The sequence below is a fragment of the Orycteropus afer genome, unplaced genomic scaffold (genome assembly GCF_000298275.1).
Source record: "Orycteropus afer afer isolate SDZICR_OR568_19922 unplaced genomic scaffold, OryAfe1.0 scaffold00605, whole genome shotgun sequence".
Lineage (NCBI taxonomy): Eukaryota > Metazoa > Chordata > Mammalia > Tubulidentata > Orycteropodidae > Orycteropus > Orycteropus afer.
The window spans coordinates 1,264,029-1,289,675 of record NW_006922192.1 but is presented as its reverse complement, the minus strand read 5'-3'; the positions used below and the strand labels follow the sequence as shown (position 1 = coordinate 1,289,675).

At 53.5% G+C, this 25,647-nt stretch overlaps 1 protein-coding gene across 1 annotated transcript in view; it reads left to right on the top strand.

Moving 5' to 3' along the window:
* AFAP1 (actin filament associated protein 1) overlaps nt 1–25,647 on the top strand; it is a 140,538-nt gene that overhangs the window by 88,244 nt on the left and 26,647 nt on the right. Inside the window, exons 9-11 of the mRNA XM_007956306.1 lie at nt 5,351–5,562; nt 7,930–8,075; nt 21,768–21,885. Of these exons, the coding sequence (XP_007954497.1) occupies nt 5,351–5,562; nt 7,930–8,075; nt 21,768–21,885 (476 nt within the window). The remainder of the gene's footprint in view (nt 1–5,350; nt 5,563–7,929; nt 8,076–21,767; nt 21,886–25,647) is intronic.

The window sequence follows — 25,647 nt, the reverse complement described above, 5'->3', positions numbered from 1 at the left end:
CTGGGAGACCCTGTGGGCAGTTCCACTCTGTCCTCTAGGGGCGCTGTGGGTCAGAATGGACTCCACGGCAGTGGGTGTAGTTTGGGCTTTGCTTCTGTGAAGACTGACAACCTTGGAGACCCTGTGGGAAGTTCCACTCTGTCCTCTAGGGGCACTGTGAATTGGAATCCACTCCACAGCAGTGGGTTGGGTTTGGTTTTAGGCCTGGCTAATGGTGGCATGGAGCTCTGGTGACATAGCGCCTAAGGCACTTGATTGCTAACCAGAAGAGTGGCAGTTCAAACCCACCAGCCACTCCTCGGAAGGAAGATCAGGCAATCTACTTCCATAGTGATACTGCCTCAGAAACCCAAGGAAAGGTCACTATGAGTTGGATCCAACTTGACGGCAATGAGTTCTGTTCAGTTAATGGTGGTGTAGTGCCTAAGGCAGTTGACTGGTAATGAGAAGTCTGGTGGCTGAAACCCACCAGCCACACCTTGGAAGATTGGGCAATCTACCTCTGTAGTGATACCGCCTTGGAAACCCAAAGAGGGATCACTGTGAGTCAGGAGCAACTTGATGGCAGTGAATTTGGTTTTTTTGGTTTATGGTTATACACCTACCACTCATCTGTCAGTCTGTCCTACTGTGGTCACTTGCATGTTGCAGTGAAGCTGGAGGCTATGTCACTGGTGTTTCAAATGCCAGTAGGGTCACCCATGGTGGACAGGTTTCAATGGAGCTTCCAGACTAAGACTTGGAAAAAGGAAGGGGCCATCCACTTCTCAGAGAATTGACGAGTGGAAACCTTATGAACAGCAGAGAAACAATGTCTGATTTATTACTGGAAAACTATGAATAGTCCTGAAACGTTGTCTGATATAGTACTGGAAGATGAGCACTTCAGGTTGGAAGGCACTCAAAATATGACTGGAGTAGTGCTGCTTCATCAGAGTACAACTGACCTTAATGACGTGGGTGGAATAAAGCTTTGGGGACCTTCATTTACTGATGGGGCATGAGTCAAAATGGGAAGAAATAGCCGTTAATAATCAAAACATGGACTGTACAAAGTATGAATCTGGGAAAATTAGAAGTTGTCAAAAATGAAATGGAATGCATAAAGGATGATATCCTAGGCATTAGTGAAATGGACTATTTTGAATCAGACAGTCATATGATCTACTGTGCTGGGAATGAGAGGTTAAAGAGGAATGGTGTGGCATTCATCGTCACAAAGAATGTTTCAAGATCTATCCTGAAGTACAATGCTGTCAGTGATAGGATAATATCCATACACCTACAAGGAAGACCAGTTCATACAACTATTATTCAAATTTGCACACCAACCACCAAAGACTAAGACAAGGAAATTGAAGATTTTTTTACCAACTTTTGCTATCTGAAATTGACCAAACGTGCAATCAAGATGTGTTGATTATCACTGGTGATTGGAATGCGAAAGTTGGAAACAAAGAATCACCAGTAGTTGGAAAATATGGCCTTGGTGATAGAAATAACACTGGAGATTGCATGATAGAATTTTGCAAGACCAATGACTTACTCATTGCAAATACCTTTTTTCAACAACATAAGCAGTGGCTATACATGTGGATTCACCAGCGGGAGTACACAGGAATCAGATTGACTACATCTGTGGCAAGAAGTGATGGAAAAGCTCAATATTTTCAGCCCAAACAAGGCCAGGAGCTGATTGTGGAACAGACCATCAACTGCTCATATGCAAATTCAACTTGAAGTTGAAGACAATTAAAACAAGTCCATGAGAGCCAAAGTATGACCTTGATTATATCCCTCCTGAATTTAGAGACTATCTAAAGAATTTAGAGAATATTTAAAGAATGTAGAGACTATCTAAAGACTACAGAGATTATCTAAAGAATAGATTTGATGCACTGAACACCAATGACGGAAAACCAGAAGAATTGTGGAATGACATCAAGAACATCATCAATGAAGAAAGCAAAAGGTCATTAAAAATATGAGAAAGGAAGAAAAGACCACAATGGATGACAGAAGAGACTCTGAAACTTGCCCTTGAGCGGAGAGTAGCTAAAGCAAATGGAAGAAATTACGAGATAAAAGTCCTGAACAGAAGTTTTCAAAGAGCAGTTAGAGCAAAGGCAATTACTATAATGAAATGTGCAAAGACCTGGAGTTAGAAAACCAAAAGGGAAGAAAATGCTCAGCATTTCTCAAGCTGAAAGAACTGAGGAAAAAATTTAAGCCTCAAGTTGCAATACTGAAAGATTCTATGGGCAAAATATTGAGTGATGCAGGAAGCATCAAAAGAAGATAGAAGAAATATAGAGTCACTGTACCAAAAATAATTGGTCAATGTTCATCTATTTCAGGAGATGGCATATGATCAAGAACCAAAGGTACTGAAGGAAGAAGTCGAAGTTGCACTGAAGGAATTTGTAAAGAGCAAGGCTCCAGGAATTGACAGAATACCTATTGAGATGTTTCAACAAACAGATGCCATGCTGGAAGCACTCATTCGGCTACATGAAGAGATTTGGAAGACAGCTACCTGGCCAACTGACTGGAAGAGATCCATATTTATACCCATTCCAAAGAAAGGTGATCCCACAGAGTATCATTAATATCACATGCAAGTAAAATCTGACTGAAGATAATTCAAAAACAGTTGCAGCAGAAATGCAACCTGGATTCAGAAGAGGACATTGAACGAAGCATGTCATTGCTGATGTCAGATGGATGTTGGCTGAAAGCAAAGAACACCAGAAAGATGTTTACTTGTGTTTTATTGACTATGCAAAAGCATTTGATTGTGTGGATCATAACAAATGATGGATAACTTTGAGTAGAAGGGGAATTCTAGAACACTTGATTGTGCTCATGAAGAACCTGTACATAGACCAGGAGGCTGTTGTTCAAACAGAACAAGGGGACACTGCATGGTTTAGAATCAGGAAGGGAGTGTGTCAGGGTTGTATCCTTTCCCCATACTTATTCAATCTATGTGCTGAGCAAATAATTCGAGAAGCTGGACTATGTGAAGAAGAGCATGGCATCAGAATTGAAAGATGAATCATTAACAATCTGCGATATGCTGATGACACAACTTTGCTTGCTGCAAGTGAGGATGACTTGAGGCACTGACTGATGAAGATTAGAGACTACAGTCTACAGTATGGAGTACATCTCAATATAAAGAAAACAAAAATCCTCACAACTGGACCAAAAAGCAATATCATGATACATGGAGAAAAGATTGAAGTTGTCAAGGACTTCATATTACTTGGTTCCACAATCAACACCCAGGGAAGCAGCAGTCAAGGCATCAAGACGACGTATTGCACTGGACAAGTCTGTTGCAAAGGACCTCTTTCAAATGCTGAAGAGCAAAGATGTCTCTTTGAAGACTGAGGTGTGCTTAATCCAAGGTATGGTATCTGGTAGCAAAGTGCTTAAGACATTTGACTGCTAACCAGAAGGCTGGAGGTTCAAACCCACCAGCCACTCCTCAGAAGGAAGATTGGCCAATCTACTTCTGTAGTGGTACCGCCTCGGAAAGCCAAGGAGGGGTCGCTAAGAGTTGCATCCTACTCAATGGCAGTGAGTTTGGTTTTAGTTTTTGATCATATGCATGTGAGAGCTAAACAGTGAATAAAGGAAGACTGAAGAAGAGTTGATGCTTTTGAGTTGTGGTGCTGGTGAAGAATGCTGAGAGTACCATGGACTGCCAGAAGAATTCACCAATCAATCTGTCCTGGAGGAAATGTACCCGGAATCCTCCTTGGAAGCCAGAATGGCCAGAGTTTGTCTCACCTCCTTTGGTCGTGTTGTCAGAAGGAATCATTCCGATTGATGATGTCATGAGAAGGATGTCATGCTTGGTAAAGTGGAGGGTCAACGAAAAAAAGGAAGGCCCTCAACGAGATGGACACAGTGGCTGCAGCGATGGGCTCAGGTACAGCAGGGACTGTGGGGCTGGTGCAGGACCGGGCAGTGTATCGTTCTGTTGGACACGGGGCCGCTATGAGTCAGAGTCAACTCGACGGCACCTCACAACAACAACACGGTTATATATGGGGGTATGGGGAGGAAGAGTGTCTCCCAGTGTAGTGCAAACAGGTGATGTGGTCCACTGTTCACCTGAAGGCTGCAGGTTCAGTTCCACCCAGAGGCACCTTGGAAGCAAGGCCTGACAGTCCACTTCCAAAACAGCAGCCCCTGAAAAGCGTTCAGAGCACAGCTCTGCTCTGCCCCACGGGGTCACTGTGTGTTGGGGGAGAAACTGGAGGGAGAGAGAGAGATAATGCACACACACAGTGAAGCCTGTAGTGCTGGAATGCGACCAATGCCTTGTGTTTCCAGGTCTCTCGAGCTTTCCGCGTTTGACAGGGTGCACTCCCAGTGCCTTCGCTGGTGCCCTCTTAGTGGGACACGATGGCGTTTTCCTCCTCTGACAGGTTCCCGGCTTCCACAGTTCTGACTCTCGCACCTTTTACTGTCTGTGTATCTTTACTGAAGACGTTCACAGGATCAGCCATCATCCAAGGGCTGAGTCAGCCCCCACTCCCCAAGATGCCCCATCCTAGGACTGACTTGGACTCCAGGCCCCAGGATCCCCATCTGAGGGCTGACTCTGCCCTGGGGCCACGGAGTGCATGTCTGCCTTAGGATCTGCCCTCCAGCACCCGGTCCCATTCTAGTCTGCTGAGCACCCAGCACTCTTCCGTGAAGATTGACAGCCTTGGAGACCCTGTGGGCAGTTCCACTCTGTCCTCTAGGGGCGCTGTGGGTCAGAATGGACTCCACGGCAGTGGGTGTGGTTTGGGCTTTGCTCCTGTGAAGATTGACAGCCTTGGAGACCCTGTGGGCAGTTCCACTCTGTCCTCTAGGGGCGCTGTGGGTCAGAATGGACTCCACGACAGTGGGTGTGGTTTTTGGGTTCTGAGCTGGTCTGTGTTTGGCGATCATGTGAATTGTGGCAGGAATTCTTGTTGTGGATCTGAATTTGCATTTGAAAACGTGCGGTGGGAGGGATTCGTCAGGTGGTGGCTGAAGGCTGTGGTGCCCTCAGCGGCCTTCTGCAGCGAGACCCCAGACATGCACAGGAGCCCCTGTGGAGCCACCGGCTCACATGCTTGGCTTCTAACGACGTTGGAGGTTTGGCCCCACCTAGGAAGGCCTGCCAAGCCACTTCTGAAAAATGAGCCCCCCCACCCCACGGGGTGCAGTTCTGCTGTGACTCACACAGGGTGCCAGGAGTGGGCGTGGACTCCGTGGCAATGGGAGTTTACTGTGAATAGCTTGACCTGTGGTCACAGCACCTCCTCTTTCTGAAAGGTTACAATGTGTGGCCGTCTCTCTGCAGGCTACCTGAACGTGCTCTCCAACAGCCGTTGGCGGGAACGCTGGTGCCGGGTGAGGGACAACAAGCTTATCCTGCACAAGGACCGGTCGGACCTGAAGGCCCACATCGCCTCCATCCCTCTCCGCGGCTGCGAGGTGATCCCGGGGCTGGGCCCCAAGCACCCCCTCACCTTCCGGCTGCTGCGCAATGGGCAGGAGGTGGCTGTGTTGGAGGTATGCACCCGTGTGTGAGCGCTCCCACGCAGAGCTGATGTGAGCTGGTCACGAGGCCGTGGCTGTGCTGGCTCCTGTCCTTTCCTCACGCGCCCAGTTTTCCTTCTGTCAATTCCCTGGTGTGGGAGGCTTTGCCCTGCAAACAGCACCCTGCCAGTTACTCACTCGCACAGAGAGGGTTTGTTGGCTACGTCACCTCCCTGTGTCATTGCCTCTATACACGCTGTTTGCATGGGAATTAAACCTATAATTCCACGTGTTGCTAGTGGCCACCCTTCCGTTTGACGAGGACGCGCACCCTCTTGGTGACTGTTGGTGATCTGAGCCCACTGCCCCAGTTCCCATGTCTGTCCATCTCGTGGGGGTCTCCCCCGTTTTCACCAACCCTCCACTTTACCGGCCATGACGTCCTCTCCTAGCCATTGGTCTTTCCTGATGATGTGTCCCAAGGAAGCGAGCCAGAGTCCCCATCCTGGTTCCCAAGGAGACACGTTCATCTTTTCTAGGGCTGACACTTGTCCATTCTCCAGCGCCCATGACAAGCCCAGCATGTTCCACCAACTCCGTGGTTCCAACACTGCCTTCTCCTGTCTTCCCTTCTCACTGCCCTGCTTTTAAGAAAAAACAAAACAAACCAAAAACCCACGGATCTCAATTCCATAGAGAAAGCTGCTTTTAAATGTGGCCAGAAAATAGCGATTTGAAAACTTGCGACGAGACTTGGGCTTTCTCTTCTCCCTTGCTGGTGTGCCTTTGCATAGGGGTGCTGGGGACATGCTTCCTTGGCCTCTTCCCTGGGCCTGGTGCTGGACTCCCTACAGCTGGGACAGCCGCCTGTTAGACATGGTGGCCCGGGAGCCCAGGGACATGCAGGCCAAAGGCACATCCTGTGCTCTAAGGACACTCAGGTTTGCTAGCGTTTTCCAATGTCATAGTCTGTAAACGAGGAAAAACAGTGCCAACAAGTTCTTGGCTGCACCCCAAACCTCTCTTGTTTGACTGGACGCCATTCATGTCTAGTTAAAATGTTTCTATTTTATTGTTCATTGTATTACACAATATATTTATTTTTCAGTCTACAGTAAATCAGACCTTTGAAACAAACAAACAAAAAAAACACCTCACTACCATCGAGTCAATTCTGACTCATAGCAACCCCATTTTGTTTCCGAGGCGGTAAATCTTTACAGAAGTACATTGCCCAGTCTTCCTTCCATGGAGCAGCTGGTGGGTTTGAACTGCCAGCCTTCTGGTCTGCAGTCACATACCCCAGGCACCACACCACGAGAGCTCCGCCACAGTCATGAAGACGGCACGGGAGCAGGCAGCGTCTCCTTGTCGTGGGGAAGGTGGCTGTGAAGTGGCACTGACTGGATTGTGTGTTGGGGCCATTCACACGTGCTGATAAACATCGTGTGCCAGGCAGCCCACTGCCGGCAGGTCACCCTCACCCCAGAGCTTCGCAGCTGATGTCAAACCAAGCGGGTTATAGTGTACCCTCTCTCCAAGAGGAACAAAATGACCATTTCAGGCCACTTTAGGGCCCTCGACTAGGGCCACTGGTCCCCGAACCTTGTGGCCACCAGGAGCAGAGAGCTTGGCCGTGCTCCCTAAGCCAGGCTAGCAGAGGGGCAGGGGGTGCTTCAGGCTCTGTCGCCAAACTGATGAGGCCTCCTGACAGCAGGAGGCCCTGGCTGTACAGAAGCTGATGCAGTCGGAAAACGGGTCGGGTCCACCCAGAGATGCCTGGGAACAAAGCCCTGGTGACCCTAGAAGCCGGCCACTGAGGACCCCGTGGGCACAGCTAGACTCTGACCCACTCGGCATCGGGTCGGAGCCACCTTGGCAGCAGCTGGCTATTTTTCCTCAGCAGCGTCCTTGAGCTGGCATGACGCTGACTACGTTTGTTTCTGTGGCTGACACCCTAGTGCCTGTCCCCAAAATGACCTGCTCCTCCACAGTGAGAAGGCGTCTTAGGGCCTCAGGCTCTGGTTTCCTGTGGTTTGACCGCGTCTCCCTCCCTCCGTCAGGCCGGCGTGCAGGCAGGGCTTGTCCCCTCATGGGGGTGAGCCCACGTCTTCCGTCTTATTTACGTCTCCATGCCCCTTCTTTACTAAGATGAGGTCTCTTCACTGACATTCATGTGAGAAGACTTTAGAATCTTTATCTTCACTAAGACATGATGTCCTTTTTACTGTAAGAATACAGGAAACATGTAGTGGCCAATTGGACATTTTTTTTCTTGCCTACCACTTACCACTCAGACCAATTACAGTGAGCATGTTGTGTGATGGTCACCTGTGTCCGCTGCCCAATGTCAGTCACCACAAACCAAAACGCACTTGTGCCCGTCCCCTCCCCTTGCAGGCCTCAACCTCTGAAGACATGGGCAGGTGGGTTGGCATCCTGCTGGCGGAGACGGGCTCGTCCACCGACCCGGAGGCCCTGCACTACGACTACATAGACGTGGAGGTGTCGGCCAACGTCATCCAGACGGCCAAGCAGACCTTCTGGTGAGGAGAGGGCTTGGGGAGGCCTTGGGGTGGAACGTTAGTCCCCCCTCACTTTAACATTTAACATTTGCCATTAAAAGGCCACAAAGCGGGAGACATAAAAGAACAGAAACGTGTCCTCGCAGCTTTGGATGCTGGGGTCCAAGACCAGACCAAGGTGTCAACTGTGTGGATCCCTCCAAAGCGCTGAGGGAGACTGTCCTTGCCGCTCTCAGGTGGCCCCAGGCGTTCCTGGAGGCTGGGATCTGAGACAGGGTGTCAACGAGTGGGTCCCTCTGAGGCTCTGAGGGAGACGGTCACTCTCAGGCTCCCGGTGGCCCCAGGCGTTCCTGGAGGCTGGGGTCTGAGACAGGGTGTCAACGAGTGGGTCCCTCTGAGGCTCTGAGGGAGACGGTCACGCTCGGGCTCCCGGTGGCCCCAGGCGTTCCTGGAGGCTGGGGTCTGAGACAGGGTGTCAACGAGTGGGTCCCTCTGAGGCGCTGAGGGAGACGGTCACTCTCGGGCTCCCGGTGGCCCCAGGCATTCCTGGGCTGCAGCTGCAGTGTCACGTGGTGTCATTCCTCTGTCTCTCTGTCTCTGTGTCTCGTCTCCTCTTTATAAGACACCACTCTGATGGAATTAGGACCTGCACTGCCCCAGCGTGGCTTGTGTTAACCTACGTGATAGACCCTGTTCCCAAACAAGGCCACGTTCACAGGTACCAGGGTTCAGACTTCAGCAGATCTTTTCAGGAACACGTTCCCCCCCATAACAATACATTGTGTTTCCTTTCATGTATTTGGTAAGGAGCTCTGGTGGTGTAGTGGATGAGGGACCTGACTGCTAACCAGAAGGTCAGCAGTTCAACCCAACAGCTGCTCCACAGAAGGAAGACTGGATGATCTACTTCCGTAAAGATTTACAGCCTCGGAAACCCAAAGGGGGACTCTACGAGTTGGAAACGACTCGAGGGCAATGAGGTTTTTTTTTTTTTTTCCTCCCTGTGTATTTGAGTTTTTGTTTAATAATTAGAATTTTGGCAAGTCTGTATCCTCCCCTGTGAGCCTGACAGACCCTTATACTTACAGACTCTTCTGATGAACTGATTGGTGCTGTGAATCAGTATGGTTTGTCTGATATTGAATAATGGACTGTGTCTGCATTTGAAAGATCAGCATAAGCCATGAATGGGTCAAAATCAATCTGGAAAAGCAAGATGGATCAATAGATGTCAATGTGAAATAAATGAATCAATGGATGCCAGTGTAAGAGATGAGCAGTAGGGGTCAGTGGGAAAAGCTCAGTGCACAGGCTGATTCTGGATTTGGTACTGTTTACCTTTTACTAAGAAACAACAACCTGACGGGTTTTGCTGAGGCACCGATGAAGATTACCCATGGTTTATGAGCAAAGCTGTTGGAATTTCTCCAGCCTCCACGTGCACATCTGGCTGAGGCCGATTTTCTTCATGGGCAGTGTGGGTCGCTTAATGTCCACGGTCCATCCAGTGAGACAGAGCGTTATGCGATGTGGACGTTGAGTAATGCGGACATTATGCAACGTGGATGTTGTATGATTCAGATGTTGCATGATGTGGACGTTGTGCAATGTGAATATGTGATTAGGATGTGCAATGTGGACGTTGTGTGATTAGGATGTTGCATGACATGGACGTTGTGCAATGTGGACGGTGTGCGATGTGGATGTTGTGTGATTAGGACGTTGCGTGATGTGCACATTGCACAGTGTGGACGTTATGCGAACACCACATCATAGTCTGGTCCTGCTTTCTCTTTAAGTGTCTTGACCAAGCCTCCTGCCTCAGCAGTGGTCATCATTGTGCTGAGAGGGACCTGTGTTTGTGCTGGGTTCTCCCTCCACATCGTCAGTGATGTCTCCATATCTGATGTAGGTCCCTTTTGCGTCCTTGTCAGTCCTTCAGCAGTTGGAGGATGTCTGCTCTGTTTTGAGGATCGGCATGATTCCCGAGTGCGACCTACCTGAGTCCCACGCAGCAGCGCTCACTAATAGTGCCCCGGGAGTTCTGTGGTCACCTTTTGTTTCACTTCCAAGTTGATGCTTCTGCTTTGCGTCCTGCTGCCCCAGTACTGGCGCTGGCTTTGTTGCATGTGGGAGCCATGGCGCACTTCATGGTGACATCTTCCAAAGGCAATGAAGAGAGAGAATGCTGCAGCCCTCGAGAGACAGGCAGTACGTGAAACTGGCCACGACCGCCTACAAGTTGAAGCATACACTTATGTGGTCATCTTCTTAGAATGTACAGTCCATCCACACCTCAGCCAGTGACACAGGCGCTTAGTATGACAATCATAACATGTGTTATGGATTATATATGTGCTATACCATGTACGCCTGGCAGCACAGTCACTTAGTATACAGGAGACGTGACATACTCATGTCTTGTGCAGGAAGCTGCTAAGTTTGCTATGTCTGGTTCTCCAATCAGGATTTCTGAATCCTGTGTAACCTTACAGGACCACAGACATGTATGGGGTTAGCTGTTGCCCAAAGGGACACTGTGCATCATTTAACTGTGCTCCAGCCCCAGTGATACTTGGCTGCAGACAAAGCTGAGGTGGACGCGGGAACTGGGGGCCAAAATGGGTGTGGGAATTGAGAGTGGAAGTGGACGAGGGGACTGGGGGCCGAGGTGGACGTGAGAACTGGGGGCCGAGGTGGATGTGAGAACTGGGGGCTGAGGTGGACGTGAGAACTGGGAGCTGAAGTGGATGTGAGAACAGAGCTGTCTTCTCTAAAGCCAGACGCTGAACAGATTTGCAAATGTGGAAACAAGATGCCATATGCATGCTATTTTGTTGGAAACTGTAGTTGGTTTTCATAAAAAGATGTTATTTTTGTTGGAATATGAAGGGATTATTACTTTTTAGGTGAATAGGAGTGCGTAACCTTTCCAGTCTTAATTTTAAGCACAGTAAATATTGAGATACCCACTTGTCAAGCTGGTTGCAACTCATGGCGACTCCAAGCGTGTCAGAGTACAACTGCTCCATCGACGGTTCAGTACTGGCCTCTCGGAAGTAGCTCACCAGGCCTTTCTTCTGAGGCACCCTGGGTACATTGAGATCACCAGCCTTTGGGCTGGTAGTTAAGCACGTGATCATTTGCACCAGGGACTCCTACATTGATAGGTAACACCCACACCAACAAGAGCTCTCTGGGGTCCTCAATAATTTTTAAGCATCAAATCAAGAAAGTCTGAAGGCCACTGATGAATGGGAGTGAATTAAGGAATCAAAGGACTGGCGGTTTATCCTCACCGTCTAATGCAAAGTCTGGCAGACCTTTTCTGCATGGGCCGTGTCTCAGGCTGGGTTCTAGAGAAGCAAAACCAGTGACGCTTATATATGTAGATAGATTTATCTCAAGGAAATGGCTCACACAGTTGTAGAGGCTGGCAAGTCCCCCATCTGTAGGTCAGGCTTCTCCTGACTCACATAGCTACGGAGGCTGATGAATCCAAGATTGGCAGGCAAGACAGCAGGTTGCTGGCTGCAAAGGCTGGTGAATCCAAGATCCACAGGCAAGACAGCAGGCTCCTGGCTTCAGAGGCCAATAAATCCAAGATCAGCAGGCAAAACGGCAGGCTGCTGGCTGCAGAGGCCAATGAATCTAAGATCGGCAGGCAAGACGGCAGGTTGCTGGCTGCAAAGGCTGGTGAATCCAAGATCCACAGGCAAGACAGCAGGCTTCCAGCTCCCAGGCGGCAGAGGCCGAGGAATCCCGTCATCAGCAGGCATTATGTCCAAAGAGCCGGAGGTCAGATGACGATGTGTCAGATGCAATCCAGATGGAGCAGAAACCCAGAGAGGTGGGCCAGGCTGCCTGTGCATGTGGGAAGCAGGCCACACCCCTGAGGAAACTCCCTTCCAACTAATTGGCTGCTCACAGCAGATTTCATCACGGAGGTGATTACATTGTATCCGATCTCATCATGGGGGATGGCTGCATCATAACTGTCACACCACTGAGGATCCTGACCCAGCCGAGGTGCCACATGCCTTAGCCACCACAGGGCAGTCCATCTTTTCAGCTCAGCAGACCCTCCATGGTCTGTTGCCACTTCTCTGGGTTTCAACCACTCACCTCAGCTGCTATAGAATCCTGCGGATGACCCTGGAACAGTGGGTGCAGCCGGGTTCCTCCTGGTTTGCTGATCCCTGGTTCAAAGCTGCACTGGGGATTTTTTGAGGGAAATTACTTTTAATGACCGAAAAACAAAAACAAGGCAAGACTCACTTTTGTTGAGTCTATTCTGACTCATGGCCACCCACAGACAGAGCAGAGCTGCCCCACTGGATTTACTTGGCTGGAGTCTTTAGGAAGGTGGATGGCCAGGCCTTTCTTCCTCATGCTGCTGGATGGCTTGAACTCACCAACCCTTCAGTTTATAGTCCAGCTCCAGCCCTTTGCACCATCCAGGGGCCTTTTGCTTTGAGCTTGGAGTTAGGAAACCTTGCTGCTGCTCTTGGCTGTCATATTTCTTAATTGGGACACTGCGGACAGGTCATTTCTAACCTATGTGCCTCAGTTTCCTTGTGCAGGATGTCAGGATGTTAGGCCATTTGCCATCTGAAACGTCCGGTGCTGATAGTTCTGGTCTTGACTCCTGCGTACGTGTGGCTCGCCCTCAGAGTCTGGATTTGAGGCTGAGGAGAGGGGCTCATGACAGAGGAGGTGATGGATCTATATAATCCACGTGTGATGGGAAACATGCCAGTGATGGGAAACGTGCCAGCAAAGGCTGCCAAACCGACCAGTGCTGGTGGCATGAGGCTTCTTTAACACGAAGATGGTGGATCTCAACGATTACACTTTTTTTCCCTTATTGAGTATGCCTGTCCCCACCCAGCATTCCTGTCTTGTCATGGTTGTCAGTTCACACCCACCTAGAAGCGCCTCAGAAGAAAGGCCTGGCCGTCTGCTTCTATGAGGATCACCGCCAACAAAACCCTCCAGGCACAGTTCTCCTGAGACACACATGGGTGCCGTGCATCACGGCCAAGAAAGCCCTCCGGGCACCGTTCTCCTGAGATGCACATGGGCTCCATGCGTTAGACTCCGTTAGGCAGGCTTGGTGTCCTGGGCGTGCATGTGGAGGACCTGAGCTGCTTCCTTTGTATCCTGAAGGGTGTGAGCGCCGTGTGTCGGACTCAGACAGGCTTGGCATCCTGGGCATACATGTGGAGAGCCTGAGCTGTCTTCCTTCGTTTCCTGGAGGGCATTGTGGAGTGAACGTGAGTTTGGCTGGAACGTTCCAGAACTGAGAAACAGCCTTTTTCTCGGAGTGAATGCAGCTTCAGCCCACATGTGGGATGTTTTTACATCGTCCAGGGTCAGAACACAGCGGCAGCAAGGCTGGGCTCAGGGATAGCAAGGATTGTGTGGCTGGCGGGACCGCGCAGCGTCTTGTTCTGTTACACATGGGGCTGCGATGAGTGGGAGCCGAGTCGACCACACCCAACACCAACAGCAGGGTCAGAGTGAATTGGACCTGTCACTGTCTGATCGGTGCCAGCCCACGGCGCCATCTGTGTGGCCAGAGGAGAGCCACCCCTGCCGGGCTCTCAGTGGCAGATTTTGCAGGCGACGTCACCAGGCCTTTATTCTGAGGAGCCCCTGGGCAGACTTGAACCTCCCACCTTTTGGTCAGCAGCCAAGTGCTTCACTGCTCCAACCAGGGACGTCATTATTACACAATGAGAGTAAAGAGCGTGACAGAATGTCCTAACAACAGAACATCCCCAGGATGCTGTGGGGTCTCCAAACTGGCTTCTCCTGGAGAGCAGTTAAGAGTCGAGGGCTGACCTTCCGACTGTCCTCATTCCTGTTTAATAACCTTCTTAATCAGCAGCAGGCAGATTGCAATAGTGCATTTACTGGTTGCTGAGTACCACAGAGCAAGCAAAGCACACTGAAGGCTGTCCAGCAAACGATACACAGGCCCATAAAGTGAGTGACAGCTCCAGCGAGGGACGCACTCTTCAGAGCAACCGGCCACCAGATGGACCAAAGGGCTGCAGCAGCCTCAGAAACGAAGAACGAACCGAGGGAGTGGGAAGAGGGCTGCTACACTGAGGGGCTGCACCCACGTCCTGAGACCAAGTGTGTGTGGATTGTTGAATGGGAAGCCAGCGTGCTCTGTCAACTTTTGCTCACACTACAATACAACAGAAAAGCCTTTTAAGAAACATACGACCCATAACCCCAGTTTTGTGAAATTTGTACAACTAGGCTGGCATGAAAGAAGAGTGTTTATGATAGTTTCACTGTATTTCTTTGCAAGTTAGTAAACTTCCCAAAACCAGTCGCATGTCCACGTGTAACCTCAGGCATCACCGGCAAGCCCACAGCCTCGTGAGAAGGCTCCCTGGGTCCCAGTGTTTCCCTTGGCCCACAGCATGGCTCTTAATGTTGAAAAGCAGGCAGCTGTTAATCTAAACCAAATGTGGGGGGTGGTCACGGACTGGAGAGAGGAACGAACCCCCCCACACACAGCAGAGTCTCTCAGAAGTGGGCAGGAGTGATCGGTAGCCCCTGGCATCTCTGCCGCCGCAGCCCCACCTTCCAGGAGACAGTGAGCACTTGGGTTTGTTGTTGCTGGCGAGCTGCCTAAGAATTTACATTCTCGTAAAACCTGAGAGGGAAGGCATCTAACAAGGGAATGGTGTTCCCAGACTGGCAGCGTGGTGGGGCCAGGGGTGGGTCAGAATGGACTCCAGGGCAGTGGGTGTGCTTTGGGCTTTGCTTCTGTGAAGATTGACAGCCTGGGAGACCCTGTGGGCAGTTCCACTCTGTCCTCTAGGGGCGCTGTGGGTCGGAATGGACTCCATGGCAGTGGGTGTGCTTTGGGCTTTGCTTCCGTGAAGACTGACAGCCTGGGAGACCCTGTGGGCAGTTCCACTCTGTCCTCTAGGGGCGCTGTGGGTCAGAATTGACTGGATGAAAGCGGGTTTGGGTTAGGTTTGGGGTCACTGCCCGGCAGACAGCCGCAGGACAAAGGATAAGCATGTGTTTGGGAGAGGTCAGTAAAGAACAAAGAACAACACTTGTAGGAAAAGTGGTCAGTAGTTGAAACATTTCACCTCTCGCGCTTTGGGCATATCCTCGGGAGGGACCGGTCCCTGGAGGAGGACATCCTGCTTGGCAAAGCTGAAGGTCAGTGAAGAAGGGGAAGGCCCTCAACGAGATGGATGGACACAGAGGCCGCAACCACGGGCTCAGGCACGGCAGGGATTGTGAGGGTGGCACAGGGCCCGGCAGCGTTCAGTTCTGTTGTGCACAGGGCTGCCGTGAGTTGGCGCCGACTCAACAGCACCTGGCGTCAACAGCAGCAGTAGCAGCAGCTGTTCCCAATGAGGCATGGAATGTGTGATGCAAAGGAAGTGCTGGAATTTCACCGTGAACCCTGGTCGAGTCATTCTCAGTTGGAGGCTCATCAGAGTGACATTGATGACAACACGAAGCTATGGGTGGACGTGGACAAAGACGTGCATGGAAGAACGGGGAGCCCTCGCGAGTAACCTTCTCCGCTAAGCCCTTGGGGGACGAGTTTAAAACGCGTTTCGTGGAGAGGCGGGGCAAGATGGTGGACTAGGCAGAAGGATTGCACAGACCCTCTTCAACAAAGAAAAGGGAAACCAATTAACACAGACACAGAAGATAATCTTGGACCCCTGAGCCTTGAAGGAAAGGATGCAGATTTGGACTAAACCCCAACTAGCAGAAGAATTTGCGTGAAAATACCAAAAAAAAGGAGACCTACGGAGCTGCGGTCTGACAGCGAACTGAGTGACCCTGACAATACAGGCGGCTCGGAGATACGCGACTGGTGGTAGGACCTAAGAATTAACCTAAAAATCACCCTGCCAGCCAGGGACTGCGCGGACTGTGCACCGTGGCTGGGGAACAAGCAGAGAAATACAACAACGTTATGATGCCTCGGAAGCAACAGACCATCACAGCCCACACAAAGAAGCAGGATAAAGTGGTAGAAACAAGGGAGCAGGATACAGACCCAGAATACATCCCTGAGGAAGAAACAGCATTGGAACTCTCTGATAAGGAATTCAAAAGAATTATCTTTAGGTATCTTCAAAGGATTGAAAGACAGACCAAAGAAAACACAGAAAAAACCTTACAAGAATTTGGGAAGAAAATACAAGAACAAAACGAAAAATTAGAAAAGATTCTAAATCTACAGAAAGAAATTCAAAAGATTAATACTAAATTGTCAGAAATAGATAACACATTGGAAGGGCAAAGGAGAAGAATTGATGTGATGGAAGACGGAATTAATGAGATGGAAGAAAAATACCTGAATACTTCTTTGGAAAGGGATCAATCAGAAAAAAAATCAAAACAAAATGAAGAAAGCCTAAGGTTCATGTGGGATACCATCAAAAGGAATAACTTATGCATCATTGGAATTCCAGAACAGGAAGAGAAAAAAAATAAATAAATAAAACGCGTTTCGCATGGTGTTCCGACCCTTTGGGTTGGCAGGGGGCGCGCGGCCCCTTACCTCATATCCTCTATTGTATGTGGCTGGATGTCACTTCGTGGGAACAGCACACCAAGCCAGGGAGCTCTTGTCCAGTCTGCCGTGTGTAGCTCTCTGGGCGACCAGCTGGTGGCCACGTCCCTTCCATCCAGGATGGCCCCTGTGTCTGTGACCTGCCAGCCTTACCTTCCCTGGTGTTGCTACCAGCTGCTGTTAACTGGGCCCCCTCCGCTGTGACCCCATGTGTCGTGGAACGAAATGCTGCCCTGACCTGCGCCAGCTCCATGACCAGCTGTGGACGGGACCACTGGGATCCGCAGGGGGTTCAGAAGTAGGTCACCAGGTCTTCCTTCCTAGTCCGTCTCAGTCTGGAAGCCCACACACAAGCCTCCGCTGACAGGCGGGTGGATGGTCGTGAAGTGCGTGGGCTGGAATCGAACTCGGGTCTCCTGCCTGGAAGGTGAGGATTCTACCCAAGTTGATGCTGTTCCCACCTTCCATGAGCCCTGCATCGGTGAGACAGGTCCTGCTGGTCTCTGCCCCAGCCCCGTGACCAGGAGAGAGGGCACTGGGGCTGTTTGGATCCTGCCGTCGGCCCAGCTCCCGCGCCCGCCATCCGTGCGTCACACATATCAGGCATAGTGCTTGAAACCAACAAGGGGCAGCCCCTGTTGCCAAGGCCTCCCCACCTCCCAGTAGAGTGTCCCTGTGTGTGATCTCTGTGGGCACAGGGCAGTGGCCCCAAGGGAGTGTGTGGCACGGCCAGGTTTGAGTTCAGCGTTTCTGCCTCTCACCAAGGAGTGTAGAGCGCCTCAGCAGACAGGAGCTCCCAGAGGCACTGCGGAAGCACCTTTGTGCTAATGGAACCATCAATGCGGCCCTTCAGCCACACAGGGACCTGGGACTCCCATCCAGTGTCGGGTGGGGCCATGCAAATAAAGCACCTGTGGGCAGGGCTGTGCAAATAAGGTGCTCATGGGTGGGACTATGCAAATAAGGTCTGTGTGGGTGGGCTATGCCAATAAGGCATACAGAACCATAATGAGGGGATTGGCCAGTTTTGCCATCGCACAAGGCTTAAAATGAGAGCCAATTCCAGAGCAGAAGGGGTAGGGGGCAGTCTCAGTACCATCAGGAAAGAACAGCCAGGAGTGGAGCATGTTCCTGTGCTGAGAACCTCCCAGACCCAGGAGACAGCCGTGACATGAGACAGTGAGAAACGGCGGCAGCAGAGCCAGGAGACCCGCGCAAACGCACAGTGGGCTTCCCGGCCACCGAAGAGGGGCTCCAGTGGACGTGCCGATCCATGGAGTGGGAGAGCTGTGCACCCCAGGGCCGGAGGCTTGCTGGAGAGCAGGGTCCCCCCGGGCATTTGACAGAGGTACACCTGCTGACCCAAGGAACAAGAGAGCCAAGCGTCTTTGGACCGAGCCCTCCTGGCGGAGTGGGGGGCCTCTGGACAGTTCTTGGTGGAGCTAAAAAGCGTTGTAACACGAACTTGAGCAGGGCAGAGGCCAGCCCAAGTGGGGCCAAGGGCTGAGAGGCAAGAGAGGAGCCTGTCCTCAGGGGGCCAGGAGGAGCTGGGAGAGCTGGCCTGTGCTGAAGAAGGGCTTCCCGACCCTAACCCCGAGTAGTGTCGCTTGCCTAATAACCCGTCATCACCAGTGGGGTCTGTGAGCTCCGTGTGGCCACTGCAGTGAAGTGTCAGCCAGCAGAGGAGTGAAGAGGCCATGGGAGGGACGGCCAGCATCAGAATCGGTAAAAAGTTGGAGGGTGGCTGCACATCTGAGCTCTGTCTCCCGGGAGTCAGCCTGGGCTGATGATGATGATGGTGGCTCCCCCTCATGACCTCGGAGGAAGGGTCAGACTCCACAGCAAGCCATTCTCACCACTGTGAACTACAGCGGAACCTGTGAGAGCCGGCGCGCCACAGGACGGCCTCGTGTTCCTTCCTCCGGTGACAGGACCGCTCACCGCTTTACTGTCGCTTCTTTAGTGGAAGCAGTTTGAGTTTTCCTTCTCTGGCAGGTCTCCACCTTATATGGGTTCTGTTCTCACTGTTTTACTGACTAAAGGAAAACCCACAGCAGACCCGCAGGCGCGGCGCAGCGCGTGCTTTCAGTGGGGATGTGTCGGCCTTGTATTTTTCCCTTTCCTATGCTTTTCTCCTGCGTATCCGTCTGTGAGTGTTTCAGTGGGAATGCGGGCATTCATTTCTAAGCAGGAGGAGCCATTTCCCGTCATCGGGATGCTGGTCTGTTCTTTGTGGCAGCTTCCTGGGGACCCTCCTTGTTCCCGACAGGATGGCACTGTCACTGCACTGTCCACGCATCAGCAAACTGCCGCCACAGAATAAAGGCACTAAGAAACGACAGAGGAGATGAAGAATCGCAATAAAATGCAAAAACTGAAAAAACAATGCAGATGGAGAGAAAGTGAAGTGAGAGGAGGGAAGGTGTAAGGATGGGGTGCTTGGAAGGGAAGGCCCGCTGGGTGGAGACTGCTGGGCAGCGTTGGGTGCTGCCTCGTCCCCAGCAGAGGGCAGTGTGTGGCCGCCTTGAAAGTCCTCAGCTGCCCACAGGCCAGCTCGGCCGGGCTGTAATCCTCAAAGCCATCTCCTCCGCTCCCTCACTCCTGGGAGGGTAGCCGTGTCATGAGGCTGCTCGTCCAAGAGGCACGTTTGCAGCCCCTGGCGCCCCTCGCAATTTTCTCGTGACTCTTTTTATTCATTTGGTCACTGTCAGTTGGATCTGACTCAATGGCAGTGATTTTAGGGTTACACAGGAGGCGGCCCCGAGTGGGGCAGATGGTTAACGTGCTTGGCTGCTAACCAAAAGGTCAGAGTCCACACAGAGGGACCTTGCAGGAAGGCCTGGGAAAGTACTGAAACAGCAGCTGCCGAGAACGCACGGAGCCCGGTTCCATTCCACCAGCCGCCGAGAACCCATGGGGCCCGGTTCCATTCAGTCACCACAGACATGTAAGCGCTGAGAGGAGGCAGAATGCTTTTGAATGTCCGTCTTTTTGCACTCAGGGCTGTCTTGGTTTCTTCCAAGTGGGAGAAGCTGCATCCAAGGTCCTTCCTCCGTGGGCTTCTGCAGTTTTCCTTCCAGCAAACCCATCTTGCTCAGCACGTCCTTATGCGTTCAGGTGCATGTCTGCCGACCAACTGTTGTGCCCCGGCTGCTGTCCTTGGACACCAGAGATGTGCCATGACCAGAAGGGACCAAGTCCCCATTGTGCAGCTGGCCTCCGGGGGGAGAAACGTCAGACAAACCACTATGGCCGGCGTTCAGAGGCCCTGGGTGACCCAACGGTTTAACCGTGCGGCACCTGACCACAGAGTTGGAGGTTCGACTCCACCCAAGGTGGCTTGGAAGACAGGCCTGGTGATCTGCGTCTGAAAAGTCAGCCCTGAGAGCCCCACAGAGCCCAGTTCTGCTCTGAGCCCATGGGAGCCCCAGGAGTCGGAGCCGACTCGATGCCACCGGCTTGGTGACATGAGGAAGCAGGGATGGGGCGGCTAATGTGCAGGTGGGTGGGCCTGTTTGTCTTAGGGGACCCGGAGGCCTCTTACTAAAGTACATTCGAGCCACAAGGAATGGAGGGGCTGATGCAAAGACCCCGAGGCCAGCAGGGGAGGCTGGGAAGAGTCCCGGAGCCCGTGCGGCTGGAGGAGTGAGCTGGGGGCTGTGGGGCAGGCTGAGCGGGGCTTGGGGCGGGCTCAGCACATTGGCTGGAAGCCCTGGGAGGTTTGGTGCAGATGGTGTTGGTTCTGGCCAGCACGGTTCATCTGGAGCTGTGGAGGGTGGCTGCGCTGAGGCTGAGGGACCACTGCTGTCACGTGCCATGGAGCCGGCCTTCACTGTCGGTGAGCTGCGCACAACAGAGTGAAACACTGTCCGTCCAGTCTGCACCGTTCCCGTGGTCAGTGACGGTGGACCACTGAGATCCTGACAGTTTCCATGGGCTGATTTTGGAAGCAGCGGCCAGGTCTTTCCCCCTGGTCTGAGCCCCAGTGCCTCCTGAGTTGAACCCTGAGAACCCAGGAGTTAGTGTCCAGTGAGTGTTCAGGAGCTTACGGACCAGGGTCCGTGGACTTCCTCTGTAAGAGAGCCGGCCACATGAATTTCAGCTCTGCGACTGCCCGCCTGTCACGTGGCAAGCTCTGCTGTGGTGGAAAAGCGGCTTAAGACGATTCAGGCACACGGGGCATGGCTATGCGCCACCATAAGGTTACTGATGGACAATGATGATAAAACCCGGTGTCATATATCAAGTACCTGTCATGTGCCCGCCATTGCTCTGTGTGCCAAGGACCTGTCACCAGTCCTGGCCACTGCTCCACAGGAGGACGATGGGTGCAGTGGATCACGTTGCCCAAAAACACTGATGCCCTCACCCCGTACCTTTGAATGAGACCCTGGGGGTCTTTCTTTGCAGATGTTACCAGTGTAACTAATGAGGTCCTACCAGAGCTGGGTGGGTCCCAAACCCAGTCACTTCTGAGTGGTGTCTCACAAAACCAAAAAACAGACATGGAAACACACACGTGCACACATGGGCACATCACGCATGCGTACATTTGCACCTGCACACACATGCACACGCACACACTCAGGGACAACAGACACCTAGCAAAGATCTCTCTGCGGGCCCTGGTGCACCCGGGCTCCCCGTGAGGAGGTGCCAAATGGCCCGGTTCGGACTCCAGCGTCCACTGTTGAGTCCTGCGTCCCTGTCCTTAAAGCCACCACTTGTAGGATTTTTTTGGTGGCGGCAGCCCTGGGAGGCTGTTGGTGCTGTTGAGTCAATTCCAAGTGACCCCGTGACAGGGAGCTGCCCCATGGAGTCTCCTCGGCTGTCATGTTTATGGGAGCAGAGGGCAAGGTCTCCTCGCCCACAGAGCTGCTGGGTGAGTGCAAACCACCAACCCCTCGGTTAACAGCCAAGCACTTACCCACTGCACCACCAGGCTCCTCCCAGGAGACCAAGCAGCTGCCAGCCTCCCCTTTCTGACATGACATTCCACAGAGGCCCCCGTTGTCCCTGTGGGGAGGCATCCACCCCAGTCTGTTCATTGTAGGTCCCGCTCCGCAGAAGGGCCTGGGCACTGTCATCACCATGGGAGGGGTGGCTGGGAAAGCAGGCAGTAACTCGGTGTCTTTCAGTTTCATGAGCAGACGGGGGATCTCCGTCAACCCCTACCTCGGCAGTGTCGCCAACGGCTACGCGCACCCCAGCGGGACCACCCTGCACTATGATGATGTCCCATGCACCAATGGCTCGGTAAGTGACCCCCACTGAGAGGCAGCGACTGGCCGGCCCCGAGGCAGGCCAGCTGACTGTGCTGTCCTCTAAAGCCCGACTTCCCAGCCAGACGACACGAGGCAGCTGCCACTGCTCTAATGCTTTGAGACAAGCTGAACGCCCCACTGCACCCTGAGTTCCCAGCTAGGACACGCTGCCCCGGGACCAGGGGTGATTCACACTGGGAGACGGTCTGCCTTTTGTTAAACATGTCAGCACACTGCAAGAGACTGACTGGCCAGTAACACACTCAGGTCTGTAACTCAGGTCACAACCCCATCCAGTGTGAATTACTGATGCACGGGTATCCCCAGGGTGGGGCAGCTAGGGGACGGCTCTCTACAAGGCTGTGACCCTACCGCAGACCCTAGACTCTCCCGGTGCTAGGTGTTCAGTAGTCGGGGTTATCTGTCCATTGAGAAGCAGCCACAGCCCCTGGGAGGGGCCGGAGAAGGCGCTCGGCCGCCACATGCACAGACTGGTGATTCTAGTCCACCTCGGGGTGACACAGGAGGAAGGCCTGGGATCGGATTCCAAAATGTCAGGCCCTGTGGAGCACAGCCCGGCTCTGACACATGTGGGGTGGCCAGCAGTTGGGTCCCCGCGCCACCAAGGGGTGCTGGTTTTCAGCTGACTCGGAGACCAGCTGCGGGGCCTTCGTATCAGCACCGGCTTCAGGGGCTGTCAGACTCAGGTTCCGATTTGCTCGCAGTGTTTTGAGTCTTGTATGCAGTTAGTGGAACTCATCCGTCCGCGCCTGTTCACTGCATCTGTGTGTCAGCCTCTCACCTGTTTGTGGTACTTCTCCTCTGGCCAGCAGCTGGGCCCGGTCCTGGCATCCACAAGACGAAGGTCCGCACGTCAGCAGGTTGAAGGGAGGGGGCACAGAACAGTGGGTGTCCTGGCCAGGATGAGATGCGTCTGCAGTTAGCACCTGTGCAGAGATACGCAGTGGTTAAGCGCAAGCTGCTACCCCAGAGGCTGGCAGTTCAAACCCACTGGCCGCTCCTCAGGAGAAAGTGACCTGCTCCAAGGACAGCCTCGGAACCCCATGGGCGGTTGGGCTGTGTCACGTGGGGTCGCTGTGGGGTGGAATCCACTCCAGGGCGTACAATACAACGTTAAGATGCCTTTAGAGGCGACGGAGTATACTGTCACCCTCACCCACTTGCTCCCCCATTCTCTTCTCCTGTGGGCTGATGTGTGACCCCCACCAACCTGACACCCCAGCTGCCTGGGCAGAGCCAGCAGACAAGCCTCCCTGAAAGGGAGGTGGGGAGGGACCCCCAGAGCCCGGGATGTCAGCACTTGAACCTGGGCCAGCATGGGGACCAGTTAGTCAGGATCCGGGCTGTGCGGCTGGGCCACGTCCTGCCCAGGGCCTCCTGGCTGGACCCTGAAGCGGCCTTTTCTCCCCGCACCTCCTCTGAGCTCGTCCCTCTCCACCCCGCCCTCTGTCCCTCCGTCCGGCCCCTCTCTTCACACCCCGTCCCTCCCACCTCTGCTGGGTTCTCCGCACAAGGGACGTGTCAGACCCAGTCTTGTCCTTGGACCAGGTCCCGGACAGGAGGTGGGGGTGGGGGAGGGCACACGGAGACCTGGTGCCTTGAGCTCCAGGGGCCACGCCTGCCTACCCCATGGCAGCGTCGCGTCCCATCGTGGACCTGCATGTCCGGTCGGGATGGCTAGGGCCGCCTGCAGTCCCTCCACCAGAAGCCGGGAGGCCTCGCTCTCTGCGCCCCCGGACCCCACGGAGAGCGGGGGGCGGGGCTTCGGAGCGCGGGGGGCCGGGGCGAAGTCCATCCCTGCACTTTCTCGGGGCTTCTCCTGACCGAGCGTCGTAGACCCAGGCTCTGCTTCTCTGGAGACCCGTCTCCACACCTTCCTGCCCACAGACCCTGCGCAGGCCTCTGTCACCCCACCATGCTGATCTGCCACCATGACCCTACGGGACAGGAGGAGCCGCCCCAGAGGGTTGCTAGCGAGGGCGTCCTCGCGGGAGCAGAGCGCCAGGTCTCTTCTCCTGTGGAGCCGCTGGGTGGGTTCAAACTACTGCCATGACGGTGAGCGGCCGAGCGCTTAACCCCTGTCCTCTCCACACGCGGGAACCTGCACCCTGCACAGGAACCTGGAAAGGCGCCCAGTGGGCTACGTACGCCGTCACTGAGCCTCCAGCCATCTGACGCTCACCATGGCGACCCCACTTACCTCAGGAGGGAACGTTGCCCATCCCGCGCCAGCTGCGTGACAGAAGGCAGGGCTGCGTCCCATTGGCTGGAACCCGCGCCAGGGGCATGCCCATGGGCGTGGCTGCGTCCCATTGGCTGATGCTCGCGCCGGCTGCGTCCCATTGGCTGTCACCCGCGCCAGGGGCATGCCTATGGGCGTGGCTCCGTCCCATTGGCTGATGCTCGCGCCAGCTGCGTCCCGAGGGCGCGGCTGCGTCCCATTGGACGTTTGTTGTGAGCCGTGGAGATTCCTTGATCTGACTTTTGGAAGGAGACCTTCAGGGTATTCTACGTACCGTTTCTGGGCCTGGCCAATGCTGGTGGAGACGCCAGTACTAACCCTCAGAGCTCAGCTTGGGAGTGGCCCAGGCTCCCCGGGAGGGGTCTCAGCTCACTCACAGCTCAAGCCACGTTAGAAGGACCATCCGCCCTTCCGAAGGGGGGCGGTCGTCCGGAAAGCCTGGCTGAGCGCCGTCAGGGGCTGCGGCCTCAGCGCAGGCGCGTGTGCGCAGGGCATGCAGCTCTGCTGGCCGACTTGTCCGCCTTTAAGCTCTTCCGGTTCCTGCTGGTCCCTGAGCAGCTGTCTCTCTACTGACGGCTTGGTTTCCAGGTTCCCTAAAGTCAATCTTTCTGAAGGCCGACTGGCCCGATGTCTGACAGCCCAGCCACGAGTTTGGGCTTCGGTAGCTTTGGCCCATTCTGCGGTCCCCACGGAAAACCCAGGTGCCGTGGCTCTCACCACGGTCTTGTCCCTCACACACACGTGCACGCACACTTTAGATCTGCAGTCCTCTGCGGGCCCCACAGGCGGCTTTCTGTTTCCGCGTGACCTCCAGTATCTCAGAGAGTGATTGGTTGTCCCCGTGGCCTCCCCGGGTGTAGCCGGGTCCCTGTGCCCTCCCCGAGGCTATCCGGGTCCCCGTGGCCTCCCCGAGTGTAGCCGGTCCCCGTGCCTCTCCGAGTATATCCAGACCATTATTTTAGGTTGCAGGTGGGGCCCCAGCATCATAAAAATAGCCCCACTGATCTGACTGCAAAGACTTGCAGACAATTCCCCTAGGGAGTTTTCGACCCTTGCTATTTTTGTAACAGAAGGCTGTAATTACAGGGCCAGAAGAAAACCCTACTAGAGGCACATAAAAATAGGGCCCCGCCAGCAGAATGCGTGAATGAATACACCCTGTTCCGAAGGGCTCGGTGATTTACAAAGACCTTTACAGCCCCAGGCATCCAGCGGGTCAGCGGCTGGGGATTTTAATTTAGGCTTCGGTGGCAGCTTTTGAAACTTGTCTGCCTCTTGAGACAGCTTGTCACCGTTTTGGTCCTTGGCGGAAAGGTCCTGGGGGTACAGTGAATGTGCTCGGCTGTTCCCTGGAAGGTGCGGGGTTTGAGTCCACCCCGGGGGGCTTTGGAAGGAAGGCCTCATTGAGTTCTGAAAGGCCAGCGTGGGAAACTGCGAGGACCCCGTTCTGCCCTGACCCACAGGGTCACCAGGAGTTGGGGTTGGCTCCAC